General features: G+C 61.0%; 1 protein-coding gene across 2 annotated transcripts; it reads right to left on the bottom strand.

Moving 5' to 3' along the window:
• Positions 1 to 126: 126 nt before the first annotated feature.
• Positions 127 to 25,588, bottom strand: MOV10 (Mov10 RNA helicase). 2 transcript variants are annotated; one of them, XM_084866165.1, is made up of 21 exons: positions 25,267 to 25,402; positions 15,562 to 15,706; positions 13,763 to 13,954; positions 12,849 to 13,084; positions 12,442 to 12,700; positions 11,668 to 11,802; positions 10,546 to 10,714; positions 9,726 to 9,880; positions 8,433 to 8,612; positions 8,194 to 8,341; positions 7,352 to 7,510; positions 7,003 to 7,106; positions 6,521 to 6,618; positions 6,203 to 6,419; positions 4,992 to 5,109; positions 4,615 to 4,806; positions 3,617 to 3,691; positions 1,723 to 1,848; positions 1,544 to 1,632; positions 573 to 694; positions 127 to 464 (listed from the first exon to the last, which is right to left on the bottom strand). In XM_084866165.1, the coding sequence occupies exons 3-21, from the start codon at positions 13,921 to 13,923 to the stop codon at positions 373 to 375; spliced, it is 2,835 nt and encodes a 944-aa protein (XP_084722291.1). In that variant the 5' UTR covers positions 13,924 to 13,954; positions 15,562 to 15,706; positions 25,267 to 25,402; the 3' UTR covers positions 127 to 372. The 2 variants fall into 2 exon arrangements, with proteins under 2 accessions (XP_084722291.1, XP_084722290.1); XM_084866164.1 differs by lacking the exon at positions 15,562 to 15,706 and having other exon boundaries at positions 25,267 to 25,588.
• Positions 25,589 to 26,439: the final 851 nt, after the last annotated feature.

Here is a 26,439-nt window from a genome sequence, read left to right on the forward strand (position 1 = left end):
CGTGGGCGGGGGCTGGGTTCTGCTCGAGGGGGGGGGTGTGGTACGGCCTTGGGTAGCATCCCATCTTCCCTGGGGTCAGCTTGGGGGTTTGGGAAGCGGGGACCAGGCCAAGAAGACGACATGGAGGCGTTTGCATAGAACCAGACTTTGTTTTCAGTTCTTCTCACCCCCCCAAACCCCACATTGTTAGCAGCTTGTATCATTCGTCCCTGCAGGGGAGCGGGGGAAGGGCTGGGGTTGTAAACTCCCTCCCCCAGCCTTCCTGTCCCTCCGGGAGGCAGATCAGCTGGGTTTGGGTTCGGGCTGGGGCAGGGCAGCTGGGCGCTTAAGGCTTGGCCGGTGTGCGGAGGCCGGGGGGCCGGCTGCGTCTTGTCAGAGGTCGTTCCTCCACTCCGGCTCCACCTGCAGGGGCAGGTCGGCCTCACCCTCCAGGTCCTGGGAGAGGTAGTCGTGACTTTGGGGCCCTGGGGAGAGAGAGAGGAGGCGAGCTGAGCTGCCTTCCTGACCTCGGCGGCCCCCGCCGGCACCAGCCCGGCCCCTGCCCGCCCCGGCCTGCCCCGGCCCAGCCGTACCTGAGGTAGAGAAGCTGAGCTTGCTCAGACCTTTGATTAAATCCTGTTCGTGCTGCGGGTCCACTTTGGAAGGGAAGGGGCACCCGGTGTAGCCCCCATTGTCTCTGCAGAAGTCCAGAAATCTGGAGGGGACAGGGACCCTCACACACGTATGCCTGGCCGAGGAGCACCCGCCGGGGCCTCTGGACAAGATGCTTAACCCCTGAGGGAGGGGCAGGTAACGGAGACGGGGGCGCCGTGAGGTGGACAGGTCTGAGGTGAGCTGAGCCACAAGGAGGTGGTTATAAAGTAAGGTGACCAGCCAACACGGATTTAGCTCAATGGATAGAGCGTCGGCCTGCGGACTGAAAGGTCCCTGGTTTGATTCTGGTCAAGGGCATGCACCTGGGTTGCGGGTGCATCCCCAGTGGGGGGGGTGCAGGAGGCAGCTGATCGATGATTCTCATCGATGTTTCTAACTCTCTATCCCTCTCTGTAAAAAATCAATATAATATATTAAAAGAATAAAATAAAAAATAAAGTAAGGTGAGCAGACGTCCCGATTTTGTTGTTGTTGTTGTTAAATATTTTATCGATTTTTCACAGAGAGGAAGAGAGAGGGATAGAGAGCTAGAAACATCGAAGAGAGAGAAACATCGATCAGCTGCCACCTGCACACCCCCTACATGGGGATGTGCCCGCAACCAACGTACATGCCCCTGACCGGAATGGAACCTGGGACCTTTCAGTCCGCAGACCGACGCTCTATCCACTGAGCCAAACAGGTTTCAGCAGACGTCCCCAATTTTTAACAATGTGTCCCTCGGCGTTTTAAAAAAGTTTCCAAAAATTGGGACTTTTTTTTAAAACGCCGCAGGACACATTGTTAAAAACCGGGACTGTCCCGCCAAAAGCGGGACACCTGGCCACCTCGTCATAAAGAGCCAGCTGCCCTTTTTTTGGGGTGTGGGGGGAAAGCTGGGGACGCTCACGCCTTCCAGTCGGAGTCGCGGCTCAGGAGCAGCGGGTTGCCCACCACGATGAGCAGGGCCTTGGCCCGGGTCACGGCCACGTTGAACCTCTGGAAGGAAGCGGGGCTGGTGTCACGGAGGGAGGGAGGGAAGGGCCCCCGAAGCGGGAAGCACGCCCGCCCCCCCGGCCGCCCCCGGACCTTGGGGTTCTTGAGGAAGCCCAGGTTGAAGTCCAGGTCCAGCTGCACGAAGCTCTGGCTGCTCCGCACGGTCGAGATGATGATGACGCTGCGCTCCTGGCCCTGGAACTCCTCCACGGAGCCCACCTGCAGGGGAGGGCGGCCTGAGTCCCAGGGAGAGAGCGAGCGTCCTCACAGGGCCGGGGGAAGGACCGGAGGGCGCCCTGGAAGCGGCTCCGGTGGAAGGGGTAGGGGATGGAGAGGGTTCCGAGGGAAGAAACCATGGGCCCTGGCCCGTGCGGCTCAGTGGTTAGAGCGCGGGTCCTCACACCAAAGGATCGCGGGTTCGATCCCTGGGTCCGCTCGGGGTGCATGTGGGAGACAACCCATCGATGTGTGTCTCTCTCTCACATCGTCACATCGGTGTATCCCTGTCCCCTTCCACTCTCTAAAAATCAACGGAGCCCTGACCGGTGTGGCTCAGTGGATAGAGCGTCAGCCTGCGGACTCAAGGGTCCCAGGTTCGATTCCATAGTCAAGGGCATGTACCTTGGTTGCAGGCACATCCCCAGTAGGGGGTGTGCAGGAGGCAGTTGATCGATGTTTCTCTCTCATCGATGTTTCTAACTCTCTATCCCTCTCCCTTCCTCTCTGTGAAAAAATCAATAAAATATATATATTTTTAAAATCAATGAAGCCGAGACCGGTTTGGCTCAATGGATAGAGCGTCGGCTTGGGGACTGAAGGGTCCCGGGTTCGATTCCGGTCAAGGGCATGTACCTTGGCTGCGGGCATATTCCCAGTAGGGGGTGTGCAAGAGGCAACTGGTTGATGACTCTCTCTCATCGATGTTTCTGACTATCTCTCTCTCTTCCTCTCTGTACAAAATCAATAAAATATATTTTTTTAAAAAATCAATGGAAAAAAAACATCCTTGCGTGAGGATTCAAACAAGGAAAAAGAAAACATGGTCACTCAGCGGTGTTTTCCAAACTCTCCCGAAGATAATCACTAAGTTCTGGTTAAAAAAAAACAAAAACACAACCCAGACCTCCTGAATCAGACGTTCCGAGAGAGAGAGGCCTCTGCATACTTTTTAAAACGTGTTTTTTATTGACTTAAAGGAGCGCAGAAGGAAGAGAGGGAGAGGAGACGGACACACGGACGGGCTGCCTGCCGCCGACTTCCTCCTGGGGCCAGAGCCAGCACCCTGGGCGGGCGCCCGACCGACCGGGAACTGAACTGATGACCTCCTGGGACGATGCCCAACCAACCGACCGAGCCGCCCTGGCCCGGCCAGGACTCCGCGTCTTACAGGCCGGCTCCTGGCGGCCCACGCGCTCACCTGCGGCGCTGGCAGCCGGCCCGCGGCCCTGGCTCTGCCCCCAGATGGCTGTGCTAATGGGCCGGGTGGGGCCTGGCACAGGCAGTGCCAAAGCTCTCCAGGTGATTCTCATCGGCTGCCAGCGCCGAGGAACGTGGCCGGGAGAGTGGGGCTGCTGGCCTGGGGGAGGGGAGGGGAGGGCGGCGGGCGCTGTCACAGGACGGGCCAGGCAGGCGGGGAGCCTGGACTTTATCCCCAGAGCAGAGGCCTCCCGCCAGCCCGGCCATAAACGCGGCGCGGGCTGTTTGCGAAACGTGCAGGCGTCCTGGCGCGGGCCCCGACGTTCAGAAGTGAGGCTGGGGGAGACGCTGCAGGCGCTGGGAGGGGGGCGGGGCAGAGCCTGTGGGGGGTCTGGGAGCGGGGGTGGGGCTCTGGGGGGTCTGGGAGCGGGGGTGAAGGGGGGTGAGGGGAGGGACCTGGGCGGCCCTGGGAGCGGGGGTGGGGGGTGGCGGGGGGCAGGGGCCTGGGGGGCGCTGGGAGCGGGGAGAGAGGGGCGCAGACAGACAGCGGATGTGAAACGGGGCTGCTCACCTTCAGGTCCTTGATGTCGTCCAGGCCCCGCAGCTGCTTGTCCAGCCTGGTGATGCAGTTGCGGATCTTCTCCACCTGGAAGAGGGGACGGGCCGTTCTCTCACCCATCACCCGGGGCGGGCGGGAGTCTGGGCGGGAGGCCAGGGAGCGGGGAGGGGCCGGGGAGGGGCCGCCGACCTCTGAGCTCCCCAGATACCGGCGAGCGGGCCGAGCCCGGGCCCTGCACCTGGCGGCCCTGCACCTGGCGGCCCTGCACCTGGCGGCCCTGCACCTGGCGGCCGCCGGGACGGGTGCCCAGGGGGAGGGGAGGGTGCCCGGGGGAGGGGAGGGTGCCCCGGGGAGGGGAGGGTGCCCGGGGGAGGGGAGGGTGCCCGGGGGAGGGGAGGGTGCCCCGGGGAGGGGAGGGTGCCCGGGGGAGGGGAGGGTGCCCGGTGGGGGGTGGGGGTGCCCGGGGGGAGGTGGGGGTGCCCGGTGGGCGGTGGGGGTGCCCGGGGGGAGGGGAGGGTGCCCGGTGGGCGGTGGGGGTGCCCGGGGGAGGGGAGGGTGCCAGGGGGGAGGGGAGGGTGCCCGGTGGGCGGTGGGGGTGCCCGGGGGGAGGGGAGGGTGCCCGGGGGAGGGTAGGGTGCCCGGTGGGGGGTGGGGGTGCCCGGGGGGAGGTGGGGGTGCCCGGGGGAGGGGAGGGTGCCCGGGGGAGGGGAGGGTGCCAGGGGGGAGGGGAGGGTGCCCAGGGGGAGGGGAGGGTGCCCGGGGGAGGGGAGGGTGCCCGGTGGGGGGTGGGGGTGCCCGGGGGAGGGGAGGGTGCCCGGGGGAGGGGAGGGTGCCCGGTGGGGGGTGGGGGTGCCCGGGGGAGGGGAGGGGAGGGTGCCCGGTGGGGGTGCCCGGGGGAGGGGAGGGTGCCCGGGGGAGGGGAGGGTGCCCGGTGGGGGGTGGGGGTGCCCGGGGGGAGGTGGGGGTGCCCGGTGGGCGGTGGGGGGCCTCACCCCGGGAGGAGGCCTCACCTGCTTCCGGTACGGGGAGATGACGCCCACGTGCCGGGGGCTCAGGCGGCCTCTGCCCTTCTTGGAGGAGGAGACCAGCAGCTGCTTCAGGTAGGAGGTCACCCTGGCGGCCTCCTCGGGGTTGAAGAAGGAGGGGCTGTTGCCCTCACGCTCATCCTTGCCCATGACGCCGTGGAAGATGATGGGGAAGCCCTGGACGCCGTCAGGGGAGACCTCAGCCGGGCCCTCCCGCCCTCCGAGCCCCTCACCCCAAACCCTTCCAGGCAGCGGGGGCTCCGGGGCCCCCAGGCCACAGTGACGCAGGGGCAGACCGTGGCTTCCGCTCGGAGCCTCCTCCTCCTCCCTGCCCCTTCCGGGGGGCCGGCGGGAGCCCTCACCTGGCGGGGCAGGCCCTCCCACTGGCAGAAGCGCTCCCGCTCCACGGGGTTGGCGCAGGGCTGCAGCTCCCGGTCGTAGTAGAGCTCGTTGGGAATGGCCAGGATGGTGGGGTGAGACCTGAAGGGCGGAGGGGGGCGGGGGGAGAGCAAGGCCAGGGATGGGTCACTCCCGCCTCGCCCGCTCACACACCTCATCCCCCTGCCTTCTGTCCGCTGGACGGCAGGCGCCTTCCCCTAAAACACCTGCCGCCAGAACCGCAGACCACAGAAACCGGTGAGGACCCGGTCCTCCATGGGTTTCAAAGACCAGCCACATTTCACAGAAGAAAATGAGACATGAGAGCCGAAACCGGTGTGGCTCAGTGGACAGAGCATCGGCCTGCAGACTCAAGGGTCCCGGGTTCGATTGCGGTCAAGGGCATGTACCTGGGTTGCGGGCACATCCCCAGTGGGGGGTGTGCAGGAGGCAGCTGATCGATGATTCTCTCTCATCGATGTTTCTAACTCTCTATCCCTCTCCTTTCCTCTCTGTAAAAAACAAACAAAAAAAAAATCAATAAAATATATTAAAAAACAAAACAAACAAAAAAACCACAGAAACTACACGGTCCCCGTTTTTGTAATTTCTCCTTGGATTGCCTGGGAACGTCACCCGTACCAGACACACCCGCGTGTCTGGAACCACCGGCCGCCCCTTCGCATGCAGACAAGCAAACGGTTAGATGCAGGGGTCTTCAAACTACGGCCCGCGGGCCACATGCGGCCCGCAGAGGAGTCTGATCCGGCCCGCCAGGTTTTTTGGGCAGTGAGCGCAGCCGAGGTGTTACAGTAGGAATTAGTAGTTCATATAGTCCGGCCCTCCAGCTCTCCGAGGGACCGTGATCTGGCCCCCACTTTAAAAAGTTTGAGGACCCCTGGTTAGAGTAAGGTGACCAGACGTCCCGATTTTGAGCAATTTGTCCCGCCTCCCGAAGCGTCTTAAAAAAAAGTCCCATTTTTTTTAAGACGCCTCGGGAGGCGGGACAAATTGCTCAAAAGCGAGACGTCTGGTCACCTTATGTCAGAGCCAAGCTGCTAGTCAGGTCCCACCGCCAAGGAGCAGGCCTGTGTGCCCCCCGGCCTCGGAGCCGCAGGCCTGCAGATGGAGCCTCGGCGGCGGGGTGTGTGTGTGTGTGTGTGTGTCCCGCAGGGGGACGGGGGGGTGCAGGCACCTGTAGTTGCGCAGCAGCTTGGTTATGAACTGGGCGTTGTAGCCATCGGGGCCCTTCTTGTACAGGGCGTTGAAGGTGAGCAGCCGCTCCAGCAGCGAGTAGCCCAGCCCGTGCTTCTGGGCCAGCGGGGAGCGCAGCACGGGCCCCAGCTGCCGGGGGTCGCCCGCCAGCACCAGCTGCGCCCCCGGGTCGCCCGACTCCTTGACTTCCATCAGCCCTGGGAGCAAGGCAGCGCGGGGAGGGAGGTGAGTGGGGGGCCCCCTCCCCCGGCCCCGTGTAGGGAGGGGGTGGTGCAGCCGCGGCCTCCGAGCCCCTCACCTGCGACAGCCACCAGGCTCTCGGGCTCCATGCAGTGGCCGGCCTCGTCGATGAAGATGTGAGTGAAATGATCGATGGGAAACTGGGCCGAGACCAACCTGGGAGGTGCGCCCGGCCAGGCCGAGGTCAGACCCAGGGACCCGGCCGCCCAACCTCACCGCGCTGGCCCCTCCGTCTGCCCCCTCGCCTGCCACCTCTTTGCTCATAGACACAGTTAGGGGAGACACCGATGCCCGGCTGGTGTGGCTCAGTGACGGAGCGTTGACTCATGAACCAGGAGGACACCGGTTCGATTCCCGGTCAGGGCACAGGCCCGGCTTGCGGGCTCCATCCCCAGTTGGGGGCGTGCAGGAGCCAGCCGGTCTATGATGCTCTCTCATCATGGATATTTCTCTTTCTCTTCCTCTCCCTTTCTCAATAAAAACATTTTTTTTTTTAAAGAGATACACACACACACACACACACACACACACACTTCCCACCTGCTGGCAGTGATGAGGGTGGTGATTAAGACGGGATATTCCTGCAGCTTCTTCTTCGCGGGAAACACGAACTCCCCCTTGGTGGCGTCCCAGTTGCAGCAGGGCTGTGGGCGCGAAGCGAGAGGGCGTCAGCAGGGCGCGCCCCCTGCTCCCCCTCACGCTGGCCCCGGGCCCCCGGGCAATGGACTCGCCTCTCGTCTTACACGCAGGGGAGGGGAAGGCCAGCGCGGGGTCCTGGCCCAGCCAGGCCCCAGGGCGAGGGTGGCGATCCGGGCCTCAGGGTCTGCCCCAAGAGCCGCCCTCCCTGCACCCCACCCTCCGGCCTCCTGCCGCCCCGGCCGGCCGGCACCTTGATGTCCTCGGGCACCATGCGGAAGTCCCTGCTGGGGGCCAGGAGCCGGTAGATGGAGCTGGGCAGGTGGGTGCGGAGCCGCTGGCAGAGGAGGTCCGCCCCCGAATTGGACGGCGCGCAGGCTAGGACGTGGGCCTGGGGCAAGAGCTTCACCACCTGGGGGGGGGGGAGCAGCGGTCAGATCTGGGGTTTTGTGTGGGGGGGGGGGGGGAGGGAGGGGGCGGGGGGGAGGGGGTGGTTAGGCTTAAGACTCAGTCGTGACAGGGATGCAGGCAGGCGGCCACTGTGACATCCACCTCCCGAAGCTGAGAGAGGGACAGAGTGGCTCAGAAGGCAAGCTCTGCCCCCCAGCCTCCTCACTAGTCCAAACAGCACGTCCGCCGAAACCGGCGTGGCTCAGTGGATAGAGCGTCGGCTTGGGGACTGAAGGGTCCTGGGTTCGATTCCGGTCAAGGGCATGTGCCTTGGTTGTGGGCACATCCCCAGTAGGGGGTGTGCAGGAGGCAGCTGATCGATGACTCTCTCTCATCGATGTATCTAACTCTCTATCCCTCTCCTTTCCTCTCTGTACAAAATCAATAAAATATATTAAAAAGCAAGCAAACAAACAAACAAACAGCACGTCCAACGCTGGGAAACGTGCAGGAACGGGACACACGTATGTATGACGACGGCCCGGGGAATGGCGGCTCTGAGAGCAGTGCAGGGCGCAGCCCACACCACCACCTCACCGGCCACCCGGAGCCGTGGTGCCCGCTGCGCAGGGGCCTGCAGGGTCCGGGACAACTGCCCGGGCCCGGGGGAGGCCAGGGGTGGGCCAGGTCTCTGCTCAGGCCCACCTGCTTGATGGCTTCCACCAGGGTGACGGTCTTGCCGGTGCCCGGCGGCCCGAAGATGATGTAGGGGGCCGGGCGGGTGGTGCCCATCACGATGTGCTTCAGGGCCTGGAGCTGCTCGGGGTTCGACTCCAGACTCCGGTCGTACAGCCTGGCGGGGGGGTCCAGGACACGACGTTACCCGGCGCCCCAAGGCGCCCGGGACCCCGCCCTCCGGGCCCGGAGACCGGCCACAAGCTCACCTGAACTCCAGGTCGTCGGAGGGCAGCCGCCGGACCCCGCGGGCGGCCTCGGGGAAGAGGGTGGGCCACAGCGGGTGGCGCCCCGTCAGCTCCAGGGCCCTGTGCTGCACCCGCAGGGGCTGCCGGTTGAAGGTGAAGCTCACCTTGAAGGTCAGCCCGTCCACGAAGCGGCTCAGGAGGCTGGGGGCAGGTGGAGAGAGGGGAAGGCGGAGGAGAGAGGGGGCAGGCGGAGAGGGGGGCAGGCGGAGAGAGGGGCACGGGGAGAGGGGGAAGACAAGGAGAGGGGCAGGTGGGGAGGGGAAAGGTGGAGAGAGGGGGGCAGGCAGAGAGAGGGGAAGGTGGAGAGAGGGGGGCAGGCGGAGAGAGGGGGCAGGCGGAGAGAGGGGGCAGGCGGAGAGGGGAAGGCGGAGGAGAGAGGGGGCAGGCGGAGAGGGGGGCAGGCGGAGAGAGGGGGGCAGGCGGAGGAGAGAGGGGAAGGCGGAGAGGGGGGCAGGCGGAGAGAGGGGGGCAGGCGGAGGAGAGAGGGGAAGGCGGAGAGGGGGGCAGGCGGAGAGAGGGGCACGGGGAGAGGGGGGAGACAGGGAGAGGGGCAGGCGGGGAGGGGAAAGGTGGAGAGAGGGGGGCAGGCAGAGAGAGGGGGGCAGGCGGAGAGAGGGGGGCAGGCGGAGAGGGGAAGGCGGAGGAGAGAGGGGGCAGGCGGAGAGGGGGGCAGGCGGAGAGGGGAAGGCGGAGGAGAGAGGGGGCAGGCGGAGAGGGGAAGGCGGAGGAGAGAGGGGGCAGGCGGAGAGAGGGGAAGGCGGAGAGAGGGGGGCAGGCGGAGAGAGGGGGGCAGGCGGAGAGAGGGCGGCAGGCGGAGAGGGGAAGGTGGAGAGAGGGGAAGGCGGAGAGAGGGGAAGGTGGAGGGAGGGGGAAGGCGGAGAGAGGGGGGCAGGCGGAGAGGGGAAGGTGGAGAGAAGGGAAGGCGGAGAGGGGGGCAGGCGGAGAGAGGGGCAGGGGGAGAGGGGGGAGACGGGGAGAGGGGCAGGCGGGGAGGGGAAAGGTGGAGAGAGGGGGAAGGCGGAGAGAGGGGAAGATGGCCAGTGAGGAGGGTGGGCATGCAAGGTCAGGACTCGCCCTCTACCCTGACCCCACCCCCATTTCCCAAGGCCTCTGTGCCATCCCTGCAGGGGAGGGAGTCTGTGGAGGCACCTCTGGGCGCCCCCTGGAGAGAATTCCTCCTGTCCCGTCCCTGGGGTCCCCCCCTCTCAGATCCCCCTTCCCGTTGGGCAGCTCAGGGGTCCCCCCAGCACCCACCTTGGGGAGAAGCTCAGCTTGACGCGGTCCAGCTCCACCCTGTGCACGAAGCCCTTGTAGGTGACGGGGTCCGGCTGGTGCGCCTCGGAGCATGGCACCGCGAACAGGTGGTCTCCCCGGAGCACCGAGGGCCGGCTCTCGGCCACCCCCGGGACCTGCGGGCGTGGAAACAGGAAGGTCTGTCCCGGGAGGCTCACGGAGGGCCCCCCGCCGCCCCAAGACGCGGGGAACCTGCCTCTTTCCCGCCGGCCGACAGACAGGCGCGGCGTCGGCGGGCCCGGGAGAGCCGAGCCTGCACAGCTGCTGGGGACGCTAAGCGCAGGGACGCCGGGCGCCTCCCAGGCCCCGGAGCCAGGCCCCCAGCCTGCCCCCCTGAGCTGGCTCGGTTCCTACTCTGCCTTTGCGACCTCACTTCAAACTCAGTTCCTGCAGGAATCTCGCCGATCATCCTCAGCCCCCCGCTTCTCACCAGGACCCCCCCTTCCTCAGCACCAGGGTGGAGAGCCCGTTCGCACAGAATTCTGGGCGTCTGTGGGCACATCCGAGAGCCAGAGAGAGTGCCAGGGACTGCCTGGTCCGGCTCTGGGTTCTTCAGGAAAGGGAAGGCAGGCCCGGAGGGGGAAGGCCACACAGCTGATGGCAGCCACGCTGGGACCAACACCCAGGTGCCTCCCACTGCCCTGCCCCGACCCTCTCTCTGGGCCCAGGATACCCACGCTGCCCCCTGCTGAGCCCTCCGGGGGGGCAGAAACACCTCCCTCCTTCCTCTCGCCTCGCCCAGCACAGCCTGCCCCCTTCCTGCCTCCGGATCCAGCCCCACCTCCAGCGTGAGCAGCTTGGGGCTCTGGGCGGCGGGGTCCAAGGTCATGGGCATGGACTCCAGGTCGTAGTGTCGGATGTCATGCTCCATCTGCAGCTCCTCCAGGTGCAGCAGCAGCTGGAGCTTCGTCTGGTAGTTTCTGCTCTTCAGGGACGTCTCCAGCTTGGCCCTGGCAGGGGCGGCGGGGAGGAAGGGCGGGGAGGAGGAGGATGGTCCATGGTCAGGTAACCCCCGTGCCCAGGAGCACCCGCCCTCTCCCATCGGCAGCTCCGGGACCACAAAAGCATCAGGAATCCGAGGACTAGAAGGACCTTGGAGAAGGGGACCCTGGCTCTTACCCCCCACCCCTCTGAGTGGGCACGGAACCGCTGGGCTTGGAACATATTCCTCCTGTGACCTCCCCCCTCACCCCAGTCACGTGTCACTCCCTGTCACATGGCGCCCTCTCCACAGGCAGGGACCGACCACCCTCTGCAGAGCACGCAGCCCGTCCCCTTCATGCCCCGCTCGGGCTCTGGCTAAGCCCCACGTTAGCTCTTCACAGCGTTCAGCGCGCCATGAAGTTGTCAGATAAACGGTCTTTTGAAGGAATTTTAAGATCAATGCTCATGTCTCCCCCTAGGCAAGGCCCTCCCGGGACTGAATCACCCTGTGCACCCGCAGTGCGTGCCGAGTCCGGTAAGGAGCGACCGGAGCAGGGGGGCTGCAGGGTGGGGGGGCTGCAGGGTGTGGGGGGGCTGCAGGGTGTGGGGGCTGCAGGGTGGGGGGCTGCAGGGTGGGGGGCTGCAGGGTGTGGAGGGCTGCAGGGTGGGGGGGCTGCAGGGTGTGGGGGCTGCAGGGTTTGGGGGGGCTGCTGGGTGTGGGGGCTACAGGGTGTGGGGGGCTGCAGGGTGTGGGGAGCTGCAGGGTGTGGGGGCTGCAGGGTGTGTGAGGGGCTGTAGGGTGGGGGGGCTGCAGGGTGGGGGGGCTGCAGGATGGGGGGTGGCTTCAGGGTGTGGGGGCTGCAGGGTGGGGGGGCTGCAGGGTTGGGGGCTGCAGGGTGGGGGGGCTGTGGTGCGTGGATGGGAAGAAGCCAGCGGGGAACAGACTCGGAGAGCAGAGGGTGCAGAGGATGGTGCTTACTTGATCTCAGCGACCTCCTTCGGGGCCGTGAAGACGCTCTTTCCCTGCAGCAGGGTGGGGAGCAGCCGGCGGAGGCGGGCGGGCGGGTGGTACGGCCCCAGCGCCAAGCTGAGCTCCAGCTCATAGCCCTTCGCGCTGCAGGGAGGGGAAGGGGGGCGTCACACACGGCCCCTCACTCCGAAGACTGGAGAACACCTCCCGGGGGAGGGGTCAGCGAGCGTGGCCCCAGGAAGCGGGACTCACTACCTCATGAGCCTGCTCACCCCGAGGCTGGACCATCCATTCTCTGTTCTAGAAAAAATCGCCTCAATAAAGCCGTTACAAAGGAGGGCGAGCCAAGACCGGTGTGGCTCAGTGGATAGAGTGTCGGCCTGCGGACTGAAGGGTCCCGGGTTCGATTCCGGTCAGGGGCATGTACCTTGGCTGCGGGCACATCCCAGTAGGGGGTGTGCAAGAGGCAGCTGATCGATGTTTCTCTCCCATCGACGTTTCTAACTCTCTATCCCTCTCCCTTCCTCTCTGTGAAAAAAATCAATAAAAAAACATTTAAAAAATAAAAACGAGGGCAATGCTAACAGCCCACCACGGAGTGGGAAAGCCTTAACGTGCTTTTCCACTCTGTCCGCGTGTCGGCAGCGCTCTCCCGGCCCAGAAAGGGTCTCTGAGGCCTGGGGGGGAGGTAGGAAAGGGGGGCTCACTCTGTCGCCTGGCGGGGGGGGGCACCCCGAGCCTGGACGGGGCGGGGGGGGGGGGGGGGGGGGAGGGAGACGTTACCGGTCGGGCCTCTCGCCCTCCTCCATGCGGGCGCTCACGACGGGGTTCCCGGTGATGCGGGCCGGCCTGTAGGGCGCCGAGGGCTTCAGCTGCGCGGCCAGCGGGCTGTGGGCGACCGCGGCCAGGAAGCGGGCGATGTAGAAGGTGCCGGCGCCCTCCGAGCCCGGCTCCTCGGGGCCCAGCAGCTCCCAGATGACGGTGGCGGGGAAGTAGCCCACGAAGCTGGTCTGGCAGTGCACCAGGACCTCATAGCTCTCCCCTGGGGGCGGGGAGGGGGGGGCGGGGTGAGCGGGAGGGTGGGGAGAGGCCCCCCCAGAGCCCCATCCCCAGGCAGGAGCCCGGGCAGCACCGGCGTGGTCCCCGGCCCCAGCCCGCCCCCCGAGGCCCCTGCCCCCGGACCCACGCACCGGGGCCCAGCGAGCAGGGCAGCGGCTGGTCCCCGGGGAAGAACTTGAACTGGGAGGTCCAGAAGAGCGGGAAGACGTGGGTGAGGGTGACGGGCCGGGCCCCTCCGTTCTGCAGCCGCAGGGTCAGCCTCTCCTTGCGGTTCAGGTCCAGGCGGACCAGGAGCTGCCCGTCCTGGGCCTCGTGGGGCCCCTGGACCTCCACGTCCACCCCGTGCTTCCCGCGGAGGTACTGGGCCCTGGGGAGAGGGGGAGGCCAGGAGGGGCTGGGGCGGGAGGGGCCCGTTGGACGCTGCCCTCAGGGAGCGGCAGCTGGTCCTGGACCACCCGCCCCTCCCCCTCCCCCTCCCCATCGGCGCCTCCCCTACCCGCACCCCCACTTCTCACCGGAGGGCCTCACCCCGAAGGGAGGCAACTCACCCGTTCTCAGCCAGACAGCTTCCCCCCAAGCCTAAGGTGACCAGACACCCCCACTTTTTTTTTTTTTTAGTATGTTTTATTGATTTTTTACAGGGAGGAAGGAAGAGGGATAGTTAGAAACATCGATGAGAGAGAAACATCGATCAGCTGCCTCTTGCACACCCCCCCCCACTGGGGATGTGCCCGCAACCAAGGCACATGCCCTTGACCGGAATCGAACCTGGGACCCTTCAGTCCGCAGGCCGACGCTCTATCCACCGAGCCAAACCGGTTTCAGCAGACATCCCGATTTTTAGCAATGTGTCCCGCGTCCCAAGGTGTTTTAAAATTGGGACTGTTTTAAGATGCCTCGGGACGCGGGGCACATGGTTAAAAATCGGGACTGTTCCGCCAAAAGCGGGAACGCCTGGTCACCTTACCCATGCCCCACCCCCCTTACACACACACACACACACACACACACACGCACACACACACACACGCACACACACACGCACCTGTCATGGAAGATCTTGGCGAACAGGGACTTGTGGTGGTAGGTGCTGCTGTCGGACACGTCGGACACGTCGGACACTTCGGTCCAGCGGTCCAGCTTGAAGAACCTGACCCGCTTCTTGGTGACGTAGGCCAGGTTGGCGGTCTTCATCCCGTACAGCATGGAGGAGAAGCCGGGGGCAGGTTTCCCAAAGCTGCCGGAAGCAGAGGAGACTGGGGAGTGAGGGCGGCGGGCCGGTGGGGGACGGGGGAGCGGGTGTGCGGGGAGGGGGCCTGAGGGCCGCTGGGCCCGGGACAGGGATGGGGACTCAGGCTGGGCATCGCAGGGCTTCCCAGTGTTTTAAAGAAAGGCGGTGGGACTTTCCAGGACAAAAGCCGAAGCTTTAGACAGCAGCAGTGTGCGTGCATTTCTGAGGAGGGACGTCCCGTTGTGGCTGCTGGTTTGGAGGACCAAGAGGGAGAAAGGAAGGGGTTTTTTTTGTTTTGTTTTGGGAGAAAAACTATTGGGGACAGAAAAAGATACAGACAGCCCAGCGGGAGGAACAGAGGCTCAGGGGAAGGGAAGGGGTTGATTCCGAGGATGGGCCTGGGGTCTGGCCTGAGGCGGGAGTGAGGGGTTGGAGAGACAGGGGTTGTGTGTGTGTGTGTGTGTGTGTGTGTGTGTGTGTGTGGCGGGGTGGTGGTGGGGGGACCCGCGGGCAAGGCAGCTGCTCAGACAGCACGTTTGCGCCGGAGTCTAAGCGGCAGGGAGAGAGAGGGTCCTTGTCCAGAGATCAGACAGCTGGCTGTGCCTAGAGGAGGTGAAGACAGGGAAAGTGGTCAGAGGCGCAGGAACGCCACGTTCCCGGCCTGAAAACTCGGTTTAGTCCACACAACCAGCGCTTACAGTGGCCTGCGATGTGCCAGACATGAGCGGCCGGGGCCCCTGCCAGGGGCTTCAGGGGCGGCGCCGGGCCCGGCCTGGGGGCGGGGTGGGTGCTCACGAAGGTTTCCCCAGGAGCCAGCGTCAGGTGCCAGGGTGCGTGCCAGCGTTGACCCGGCAGAGGCGGAGGCGAGAGCCGGCTCCCTCCAGGCCATTTCCCCGGGCCTCGGAGCCTCAGTCCCCTCCTCTGTGAGACGGGGGCCACCGCAGACCCACCTGCAGGGCCGTGGCCCGCCTCGCCCCGTGCGTGGCACATCGGAGGCCTCGGTAAGGGGTGAGGCGCGCTGCGGTTAGTATCACACACAGCCTGGCTGGGCGGGGTGGCAGGAGGCAGCAGAGGCGGGCAGGGACCAGGTCACACGCAGCCCTGCAAGCATGACTGACCGTGACCCCGAAGGCCAGCAGGCCTCCTCCCTTTACTGGCACCGGGGAGCCAGAGGGCACCCCCACAGGTGACATAACTTCCTGGGCAAACTCAAGATCTGGACAGCGCACGGCCCTCCCGCAGGGCCTTCGAGGGAATGAAAGCAAATCCTCGTTCCTGAGGGCCCGGGTGAGCCCCGTCTCACTGTTCAGGCTGCACCAGGGCGCTCTCTCACTGGCGTCCGGAGGAGAATTGACAGTCACAGGCGACGCCCCGGAGTCCCCTGCCTGGAGCCCCGCCCTCCTCCCTTCGCCCCACATCAGTGAGAGAGATGGCCTGGGTGCAGAAAACTCCGCATCAGCTCCGATTTGTGTTAAAAAGGCGTCGTTTGAAAACACAGTGGAAAGGGCGCTCAGTACACGCTAGCTACCGGCGTTAGCATCCACGGTGTCAGCAGTGAGGATGGTGCCCGTCATCGTTAGCAGCAGCAGAAGCAGGAGCAGCAGCAAACTTACGTTCAGCCCGAACCAGAGGAGGCTGCCCTGTGGCTTACAGAGCCCCCGGGCCGGTGGGCTTTTAAGCAGGGGCGTGGCAGGGCCCGGTGCGCATCCCCGATCACCCTGGCACCGGGGCTGGAGGGCAGATGTGCTGGAGGCAAGACTGTAGGCAGAAGACCCGTTAGGAGGAGGCCGGGAGACAGTCCCGCGGAGAGATGGCGAGGGCGGGAACAGGGCGGTGGTCAGGAGAGCAAAGGGGCCCGATCGGAACGCACGGAGGCTGTGAGAGGAGGAGGAGGAGGAGGAGGAGGAGGATCTGGTGACTGTCCGGAAGGGGAGCGGAGGCGGGAAGAAGGAAGAGGTGTCCAGGACAGCACGGAAACCAGCGGCGGGGCTCGAGGGGCCCTTCCTGAGACGGAAGGCCAGGGCAGGAGGAGAAGGATGCTGGAGGGGCGGGCCGGACCGTGACGTTTGGATTTGGACACGCTCAGTGTGAGATTCCGGCGGCTCCAGAGAATTCAGGCTAACGTCAAGGTGAGCCTAACCTGAGGTGGCCCCGGGTTGCAGTTACAATCAGGGTATTCAGGATCTCCCCAGGTGGGGTGAGCCGTCTGAGAACAGTGGGGGCCAGGACAACTCAGGGAGGAAGAGAAAAGAGAGAAGGAGCCCTAGCCGGTGTGGCTCAGTGGATAGAGCGTCGGATTGAGGACTCAAGGGTCCCAGGGCATGTACCTTGGTTGCGGGCACATCCCCAGTAGGGAGTGTGCAGGAGGCAGCTGATGGATGTTTCTCTCTCATCGATGTTTTTAACTCTCTATCCCTCTCCCTTCCTCTCTGTGAAAAATCAATAAAAATATATTTTTAAAAGAAAAGAAAAAATAAATAAAAGACAGAAGGAACCTCCCCCTATCCCCCACCCCCAGAAGGAGGAGTCCCAGGAAGAAGTCTTAAAATCAGGGATCATCCTCAGACGCTGCTGAGCCATAAAGGGACCGCAATCAGAGGTCATCATCAACTTTCACCCGGGCGCCTGGGTCAGTGAGTCATTTGTTCCCATGGACTGGACACAAAACTCAAATGCACAGAGGCCAGGCTCCATAGGTACCTGGCACCCTCAGCCTCAGACACACACACAGCGCCAGCCTCGGGCACCCATAGGGCGCCATTGTCGAATCATTAGAGTCAGAAGGAGGTCCCTCATCTCCAGACAGGAAAGGTAGGCCCAAGATGGCCAGGTCTGGCTTTTGAGAGAAGTCCAAATCAAAATTTTAATGTGAAATAGCCTATTTCTGGAAACTTCTGTGTGGGCACAGGGGCGGAGGAATTAAAACTGCAAGTTCTACAACCTCTACTGTGGAGTGCTACCATTGTAACACTTCTCAAATTATTCCCCATGTCTGATCCTACTACCCAGATTCACCTATCCCTGCCTGGTCTAAGGCGACCATCATAAAAAAAAAAATGTTTTTGTTGTTGTTTTGTTTTGTTTTTAAATCACAAACTTAGTACATACTAGTTGGGGGGAAAAAGCCCCAATTCTTTTTTTTTTTTTTAAATATATTTTATTGATTTTATACAGAGAGGAAGGGAGAGAGATAGAGAGTTAGAAACATCGATGAGAGAGAGTCATCGATCAGCTGCCTCTTGCAAACCCCCTACTGGGGATATGCCCGCAACCAAGGTACATGCCCTTGACCGGAATCGAACCCGGGACCCTTTAGTCCCCAAGCCGACGCTCTATCCATTGAGCCAAACCGGTCCCGGCAAAAGCCCCAATTCTTGTATGATATATCTAGTCACCTAGATTTCCGGGAAAATAAAAAAGATAAACAATAGAAAAGTTGAATATTCAACTTAAAGAATAAATCCAGATGACCAAAAAAAGTATAAAATATACTTCAAAAGCAGAGATGCAAATTAAAATAAAAATGAGACGCTCTTTACTCTGCCGGCATGGATCAATGGTTGAGTGTTAAACCATGAATTAGGAGGTCACTTTGATTCCAGGCTCAATCCTCAGATGGGGGGGGGGGCATGCAGGAGGCAGACAGTCAATGATTCTCTCTCATCATTGATGCTTCTATCCCTCCCTCTCTCCCTTTCTGGAATCAATAAAAAAGAGAGAGAGATACAATTTTATTTCCATTCGATTGACCAAAGTGGAAAACTCGTCATCACATGCATTGCTCAGCCCGTACACATGGAAAAGAGAACTGTCACACAGCTGACAGGACGGTGAAGTATTACGAACTCTGGGAAAGCAATCTGGCAATAGCCCCGTAACTCAGGAACCCCATTCCTAGGGCTGTGCCCCAAGAGAAAAGTCCCCGTGCATGAGGGCATGCGTACAAGGACGCTTCCTGCTGAGTCACCCACCACGGCCAAGAACCGGAAACAGGACACAGGCCCACCAACAGGGAGATGGCTGAGCAACTATAAACACCTACTTCCTGCGATGCTGTGCAGCCATCAAGGAGACATGTCTATCTCTTAAAAGGCTGACCATATTAAATGTTGACAAGAACATGGGAAGGACAGAGCACGCATGCATGGTGAGTTGGACTATAAATGATGCAACCATGTTGGAAAGGGTCTGGAAGTTTCATACAAAACTAAACACACACACACCGTAATCTTCTGACTTTTAGTGAAAAGTATACATTATTGTGTTATGCTGTGCACTGCATTAAAAAAAAAATAGTATAGTCCTAACCGGTGTGGCTCAGTGGATAGAGCGTCGGCCTACAGACTCAAGGGTCCCAGATTCGACTCCGGTCAAGGGCACGTACCTTGGTTGCGGGCACATCCCCAGTAGGGGGTGTGCAGGAGGCAGCTGATTGATGTTTCTCTCTCATCGATGTTTCTGGCTCCCTATCCCTCTCCCTTCCTCTCTGTAAAAACTCAATAAAATATATATTAAAAAAAATTTTTTTAAATAAAAAAAGAAGAAAAAGCAATGAAAGGGAATTAAATATATGAAGACATGGCCACACTGCTCTCACTTCTTAAATTTAAGAATGATTACTTTAATGATCACACTACTTCCAGATGGAGTTGTAGGCAACAGAATACATGACCTCGGATTTACGCGATAAGAGCTTCATTAAAATTGCCGGGAAGTTGGGAGAAATGGTTCAGGAAAAGGTTCAGGAAATGGGCAGGAACTAGGGAAGGCTGAGCAACTTCCCCTCAGAAAAAAGGTCACAACAAAACAACCCAGCCCAGCCCTGAAGACTTTGCTGTCACAATAAAGAGGCTAGCCGAAACCGGTTTGGCTCAGTGGTAGAGCGTCTGCCTGTGGACTGAAAGGTCTCAGGTTCGATTCTGGTCAAGGGCATGTGCCTTGGTTGCGGGCACATCCCCAGTCAGGGGTGTGCAGGAGGCAGCTGATGGATGATTCTCTCTCATCGATGTTTCTAACTCTCTATCCCTCTCTCTTCCTCTCTGTAAAAAAAAAAAAAATCAATATATTTTTAAAAATCATAAACAATTTTGGAACTCTTAGAGTTCACACTGAAGTGAACTGATGTCTGTAACTGTGAAATGAATAAAAAAAATAAAATGGGGCAAACCCCCAGCGATGCGGCAGAGGGTGCACACCAGACCAGTAGGCGTTCTTTCCGGGATGTGCGGTTAGGAAAATCGGGATGTGGAAAACGGGTGTAACCTGACCCCTTAAAAAAATACCCTGGTTGATATCGTGAACTAGTTTGCATGCATAAGAGATAAAGGAGCCCTGGCCGGTTTTGCTCAGTGGGTAGAGCGTCAGCCCGTGGACTGAAGGACCCCGGGCTCGATTCCAGTCAAGAGCTTATGCGGGGGTTGTGGGCTCGGTGCCCAGCGGGGCGGGCAGCCTTGTAAACTCAAAGACCTAAAGTAACCATAACGATGATCTGACAGGAAAACACTGAACTATAAAAGCAGTTTATGGCAGGGCAGTCATGTCCTCGCCTCGCTGCTTCCCTGACCAAAGTCCATCTGTACCTGGACTCAGCCCATCGGTGACAGCAGACCTTTGGAATGCCAGGATCCCCGCCCTTTCCCCAGACCACTCCGGCACCGCCGTGCCCGGGGAGGAGGCCGTATCGTCTCCCTGTCCTCGCTGTCACGGCCATCGCGGCCGGCTCACAGCCTGTACCCACCTCCGGGAGAGGCGTGCCTATCGCTTCATTTCTCTCCCGGTCCCGAGGCTTCCCTGCCTCTGCCTCCTCCCACCCCCTCATCCGTCACCAGCGGATTTCACCTAACCCACTTGCTTCTTCTCTTTGGATTGTGATGTGTAACATGAGGCACAAAATGGCCACTTTCGTTGACACTGACAGGCCACAAAGGGTGTCTTGTTTAAATCTGCATTTCCCGCCGAAACCGGTTTGGCTCAATGGATAGAGCGTCGGCCTGCGGACTGAAGGGACCTGGGTTCGATTCCGGTCAAGGGCATGTACCTGGGTTGCGGGCACATCCCCAGTAGGGGGTTTGCAAGAGGCAGCTGATCGATGACTCTCTCTCATCGATGTTTCTAACTCTCTCTCTCCCTTCTTCTCTGTACAAAATCAATAAAATATATTAAAAAAATAAATAAATCTGCATTTCCCCCTGGTCACTATCCAGCCCGAGGACTTGCCTTCTGTTTAACGGTCATGTCCGTGTCTTCTGGAACTCCCTGATGGTCTGTATCACCCCCTCAAGGTCCGGGAGCTGGTCCCTCCTGCGCACCCTCCCCTGGGCCATCTCCTCACAGGCAAGGACTAGCCTCACGCACAGAGATCGGATCAGGTCCTCCACGTTCTAACTCCGCCGGGCACAGGACCAAGCCCCCACATCACCATGACAATGGGAATGCAATCACATCCACCATGGGGAACACCGAGGGCTCACTAGGCGAGGTGCTGAGCAAATTTTAGAGAAGAATGTAAGGGACAGGTTCTCACCCTAAGGATGGACAGTCCATCCTTTTTATTATTATTTTTTTTTATTTTTTACAGAGAGGAAGGGAGAGGGATAGAGTCAGAAACATCGATCCGCTGCCTGCAGCACACTCCCCACTGGGCATGCGCCCGCAGCCAAGGTACATGCCCTTCGTTGACCGGAATCGAACCTGGGACCCTTTCGTCCGCAGGCCGATGCTCTATCCACTGAGCCACACCGGCCAGGCCTGGACCGCCCATCCTTAATGGTACCTCAGTGGCTCTCAGCTACTTGGACCCGGAGCTCCCCTCCAGACCTGGCTGCCGCTGTGAACACTCCGGCTTCGGCCCCTGCTGTCTGTGGAGTGAACAGTATTCTTTTCAGACCCAGCTCAGGAAATGGCAAGAGCGAGAGGAGGAGGATTTCAGAACATAGTATCTGCGTTGGAAGCCATCTTAAAGGGACATCTAACTCCATGTTTTTCAAACTCCAGGTTGCAGTTTTCATTGGTGGGTTAAGACCGGTTTTTTGTGTTGTTGTTTTTTTTTTTATATAAAATGGAAACAAAGTAGAATTGAAAACAGCAGCGGGCAGGGAGTGGGGCGAGGGGATTGTTTCAAGGACACAGATGGTTCTGAAACAGGGTTTATCAGGCCCTGAAGGAAAATGCTTTTTTTTTTTTTTTTGCTTTTTTTTTACCACAGACAGAGCTCCAAGCACTAAGCCATTCTGCTCGCCAGAAGCCCAGTGATCTTTCTAAAACCCGGATTCTGCGGTCTCCTACTCTGAAACGTGGTGCTTTCCTGATTCTGTGAAGATGAAAACGAACCAACGCCACAATATCTCTCCTGGGGGGGGCCACACGGTCCCACCCCGTCCAGCCCCTGCCTCCCTCTGGCCTCAAGTCCCCGGCCTCTCCCACCTTCACCCCCAGACTGGGGCGGGGGTTACTCCCTCCGTCCGAAATGCTCTCCCCCGCCCGCCTGCCCCTGCCCGCTCCTGCTTATCTTTCCAGACTCCGCTCACACACCCCCCTACCCCAGAAACCTCACATTCCTGGGCTGGGGCCGGCCTGCAGGTATACCTCTCCACACCGTTTCCTTACCAGCACAATCACAAGTCATTAAATAATTACGTTTAATCACCGCCTCCTTCTCAGACAGTTATGTTCCTTCAGTGTGTTCCCAGTGACTAGTGCCTGGTTCCCCGGAGGCATCCAGCCAATATTTTGTTGATAAAATAATGAGTCAAATAATGAGGCTCCCGCCCAAGGCGAGACACTTCCCAGGGCACCCCCGGGACCCCTAACCATCCCGGTGCCGCATGAGGCCCCGGCTGCCAGCCTGGGATGAAGGCCTGGCCAGCCATCGCTCATTCCGGCGTCACACCGCCCTGAGAGAGGCATTTTTCACATACTTCAGCCGGGAGCAGGAGAGATGAGAGAGAGAGAGAGAGAGAGAGAGAGAGAGAGAGAGAGAGAGAGAGAGAGACAGACAGACAGACACAACAGGCCCGAGGAGCGCTGCCTGCCTCCTGGACAACACGCCAGGCCCGGGGCAGTTTCGGCCAACACCAGGAATGTGACCTCCCCCCGCCTGGAATTTCCTGACCCGCACGGTGAGGTAAGGGCCTGCTGATAAGACCCCTGCCGCCAGCCCTGCGGCCCTCGGACCGCCCCGGAAGGTGCCCCGGCCAGAGACACTCTCTTTTCTCTTGCTAATAGCGTTCTGGTCCGGCCCAGTTCCTGCCCAGTAATCCTTCCAGAAGCTTGCAGGGAGGGTTTCTGTCTGGACTAGGTGGGATGCTGCCTGACGGGGGAATTTGTTCAATAAAGCCAGCTCAGTCTTTAAAATGTATTCGGTGGAATCTTTGTTCTTTTAACAGGTTGTGGTCCAAAATCTGTGCCGTTGGATGTGAACGCCAGTGGTACGGCGTGGTCTACCCATTTGCCCTTCCTTCCTAGAACACTGTCCCAATAACCAGCTGGCACTGCGATAGATAACCAGCTGGCACTGCGATTGATAACCAGCTGGCACTCCGATTGATAACCAGCTGGCACTGCAATAGATAACCAGCTTGCACTCCGATAGATACCCAGCTTGCACTGCGATAGATAACCAGCTTGCACTCCGATTGATAACCAGCTTGCACTGTGGTGCCATTATGTTACTGATAGCCACCTGGGCTGCTGTGGGTCAGAAGAGGCCCCGACTTCATTCTCTCTCTCTTTTTTAAAATATATATTTTATTGATTTTTAACAGAGAGAAAGGGAGAGGGACAGAGAGCTAGAAACCTCGATGAGAGAGAAACATCGGATCAGCTGCCTTCTGCACAACCCCCACCGGGGGATGTGCCCGTAACCAAGGTACATGCCCTTGACCGGAATTGAACCTGGGACCCTTGAGTCTGCAGGCTGACGCTCTACCCACTGAGCCAAACTAGTTTCGGCTCTCTCTATTGATTTCCTATCATTATCACTATTACTATGACAAATACACTGTATTATTTTTAAAATATATTTTTATTGATTTCAGAGAGGAAGAGAAAGGGAGAGCGACTGAAAGACCAATGATGAGAATTCTTAGATCAGCTGCCTCCTGCATGCCCCCCACTGGGGATCAAGCCCACAATCTGGGCATGCGCCCTGACTGGGAATTGAACCGTGACCTCCTGGTTCACAGGCCAATGCTCAACCACTGAGCCACACCAGCAGCTAGAAGACACTCCTTAGAGGCAGGAAGGAAGGCACAGGCACAGTGCTGAGTCTCCTTCCGTAGGTTTCCTCACTGAATAAAGAGATGGGAGAAGTAACTGGGAGCAGAGCGTGTTTGTAACCTCCCAGGAGAACCCTGTTGGGAAGGGCCAGTTCCTAACAGTGCAGGCATCTCCCTGGAATTCCTGACGCCGAGGGGCCAGGGCTGACAGCGTCTATACCGCCCCTACCGTCCGCTGTCTTGTAGATCAACTGTACTCATTCAGTTAGGTCCCACAAGCGTTTAATGAGCATCTACTACATACAAGGCTGTAAGAGGCGGGTGTGTGTGTGTGTGTGTGTGTGTGCTGACAGCAGGTGCAAATAGGATGAAAAGCCTGTGTGTTCAGAGGCCCTGACAGTCCGGTGGGGGAAGCATCGCCCCCACCAGCTCTAAGGAAGGCCGAGGTCATCCTGCTGGAAGCAGGGTGTGCAGGAGCTAAGAGAGTCCCCTGGGAGGAAGCACTGAATTCCCACTAGGACCATGAGGGCGAAGTCCCAGCATCCCAGCCTGGGCTTGAAAGTCCTAATTGGAACCCAGACCTCCCCCTGGAGTAGGGAGCGCGAGGAGGGCAGGTTGAGTGAAAACCTCGTTCCCCCTCAGGGACAGAAGTCTGATTCTTTCCACCCGGAGAGTCTTTAACATATTCAAGGCCCATTGTCTTTAACATATTCAAGGCCCATTGTTCCTCCGGCAAGGCAAACATTTCTGGTTCCTTCGGACTGGGTCTCACCACGGACTATGAATCCACTGAGAACACTCCTCCTCCTCCTTCTCCTCCTCCTCCTCCTCCTCCAATACTGAAACTCCATCCCTAAAAGCCAGGGTCAATGCCAGTCTCCACTGAATTCCCTCGTGTACAGTGGGCACACCACAGCTTCTCTGGCTCCCCACGGAGTGTCCATTCTGCATCCTTATATGCCCCAACGTGCCCGGTGTAGTGTGGGGACACAAACACGTCTCATCTTTGTGGCTGCTGCAGATGTTGCTCTTAAAATGTCCCTCTTAAAAATGTGACACTCCTACGCCAAGGTGATGGGTTCGATCCCCGCCGGGGCACATACAAGAAACCAACCAATGAATGCATAAATAAGTGGACCAACAACTCGATGTCTCTCTTTCTCCCTTTCTCTCTCTCTCTCTCTCTCAAATCCATAAGTAAAAAAGGTATCACCCGTTATTGAAACCAATATTCCAGATATCACCTGGTCAATATGGAGTCACTACCCTTCCCCCTCACATGTATTTCCATGAACACAATCCCACACCTTTCACTCCTTCTGCAGCCACACTGGCCTTCCCGTCTGGTAAAATCCCGTGTTTTCCAGGTCTGTACTTAAGCCCGACCCCTCCTTTATCTGTGGAAGTCTTTACCCTGATCCCGGTAAGTGGTTCTCCCGCCAGAGGCGTCTGTGCCGCCCGGCTCCACGGCTGGACAGACGGAGTGCAGCCTCTTTGGCTCCCACTTGGATGGACCCAGCAGCCTCCAGCCGCAGGATGGGGGGCCCGGGGCTGGCCTGGCCTGGGTCTCCATGGAGAAGCCACAGGTGCCAGCGGCGGGTTGGCACGGGTGCAGGTGGTGCCTTTTGTGCCCCTGAGCTCCCTGAGGGTCTCCCTCCGGCACCAGCTGTTGGGGGGGAGGCGGGAGGAGGGGGAAGGTGGACCCTGAGGCAGCCCCTCACCCAGGGGGCGCGGTGCCATGCAGCCCGCCCGGGGCTCGCCAGGAAGCGGCTTCCCCGCGCGTGCGCGACGCCGGGACCCCCACCCACCCGCCCCCTCCCTCCCCTCCCCCCTCCCTCCGGCGGGTCCCGCGCCCCTGCAGCGGCGGCGCTGCACCCAGTCCCGGGCCGGGGCGCGGGGCGCGGGGTGCACGGGCGGCTCCTGGGGGCCGGGGCGCAGGGGCCGGCAGGGAGGGGTGCGGGCAGCGCGGGAGGGGGTGCCGCGCCCCCGGGACCAGGACGGGCGGCCCGGCGGGGGGCGCGGGGTGCGGGGCGGGCGGCCCGGCGCGGGGCTCGCGGCGGCCACGGGGCCCGCGATCGGGGGCGCGGGCGCGGCCGGCCGTACCTGGACTTGAACTTTTCGTTGTAGACGTTCCGCAGGCGCTCGCGGTCCGTCTCCTGGTCCAGCCCCTCCGCCAGCAGGAAATTCTCGAAGCCCTGGCCGGCCTCCCGGAGCTTCCGGCAGCTGAACTTGGGCATCGCGGCGGCGGCGGCCCGGGCGGGCGGAGAGGGTCCGGGGAAATGAAACTGAAAGTCGCCGCCGCAGCAGGAAGTTGGCTGCCCGAGAAGAGGGTGCAGCGGCGGGGGGAGCACCCTCACTCCGACTCCGGATCCTGCGGGCGCCCCGCGGCCCCCAGCAGGCTCCCCGCCCGGCCTCCTCCTCCTCTTCCTCCCCTCCTCCCCCTCCTCCTCCCCCTCCTCCCCCTCCTCCTCCTCCTCCTCCCCCTCCTCCCCCTCCTCCCCTCCTCCTCCTCCTCCCCTCCTCCTCCCCTCCTCCCCCTCCTCCTCCTCCTCCTCCTCCCCCTCCTCCCCTCCTCTTCCTCCCCCTCCTCCCCCTCCTCCCCTCCTCCCCCTCCCCCTCCTCCTCCCCTCCTCCTCCCCCTCCCCCTCCTCCTACCTGAGGCTCCGGGCCGTCCCCTCCCCCCGCCCCATTAACTCCTTCCTAAGAGCCTGCCCCCTCCCTCAGGCCCTCCCCTGGCTCCCGCCGCCTGGGGCCCCGAGCCGCCCGGGAGGACCGCGGAGCCCGCCGGCCACTCCCACGCCCGCCCCCGGGGGCCCCGGCCCGGTGGGGAGCCGGGAGCAAAGGGCAGGGCTGTGACCCGGGGCGGCTCCCCGGCGGCCGGGACACACATACCAGCGCGGCACGCCCCCCGCCCCCGCCCGGGCTGGGCCTGCAGACTCCGGGAGGGAGGGAGGGAGGCAGGCGTCGGGGCCGGGGAGGTGGAGGGAAAAGGACCGATGTCTCTGGGATAAAGGTGAATGCCCGTGGGAGGGAGGGAGGGAGCCGCCGGGACAAGTCACTGCCGCTCTCTGCGCCACAGGCTCCGACCTCTGTGGAAAGGCCGGCGGTCCTGCTACACCTGGAGCCGTGTTTTTGGATATATATGGGTTGCCCTGATCATCAAAATAACTTTTTGAGCTCAAGAGACGACGTTAGGCAATAAATGGTTAACAGCTACAGCATCAGGACCAGGAAGAGAAGGAAGAGACCAGCATGCTACAGAAAAAGACTTCAGGA

Source organism: Pipistrellus hanaki (assembly GCF_964339955.1).
Source record: "Pipistrellus hanaki genome assembly, chromosome: 18".
NCBI classification, from domain to species: domain Eukaryota; kingdom Metazoa; phylum Chordata; class Mammalia; order Chiroptera; family Vespertilionidae; genus Pipistrellus; species Pipistrellus hanaki.

What these genes read in the sequence shown, in the direction of transcription:
- MOV10 (XM_084866164.1), bottom strand. Translation starts at nt 25,400, where the DNA reads ATGCCCAAGTTCAGCTGCCGGAAGCTCCGGGAGGCCGGCCAGGGCTTC. An exon ending in TGGTGCCCGAGGACATCAAG is followed by an intron (nt 7,107 to 7,351) that starts GTGCCGGCCGGC and finishes TCGCGCCCACAG; the next exon opens with CCCTGCTGCAACTGGGACGC. An exon ending in TCTCCCCGTACCGGAAGCAG is followed by an intron (nt 3,692 to 4,614) that starts GTGAGGCCTCCT and finishes CCCCTCTTCCAG; the next exon opens with GTGGAGAAGATCCGCAACTG.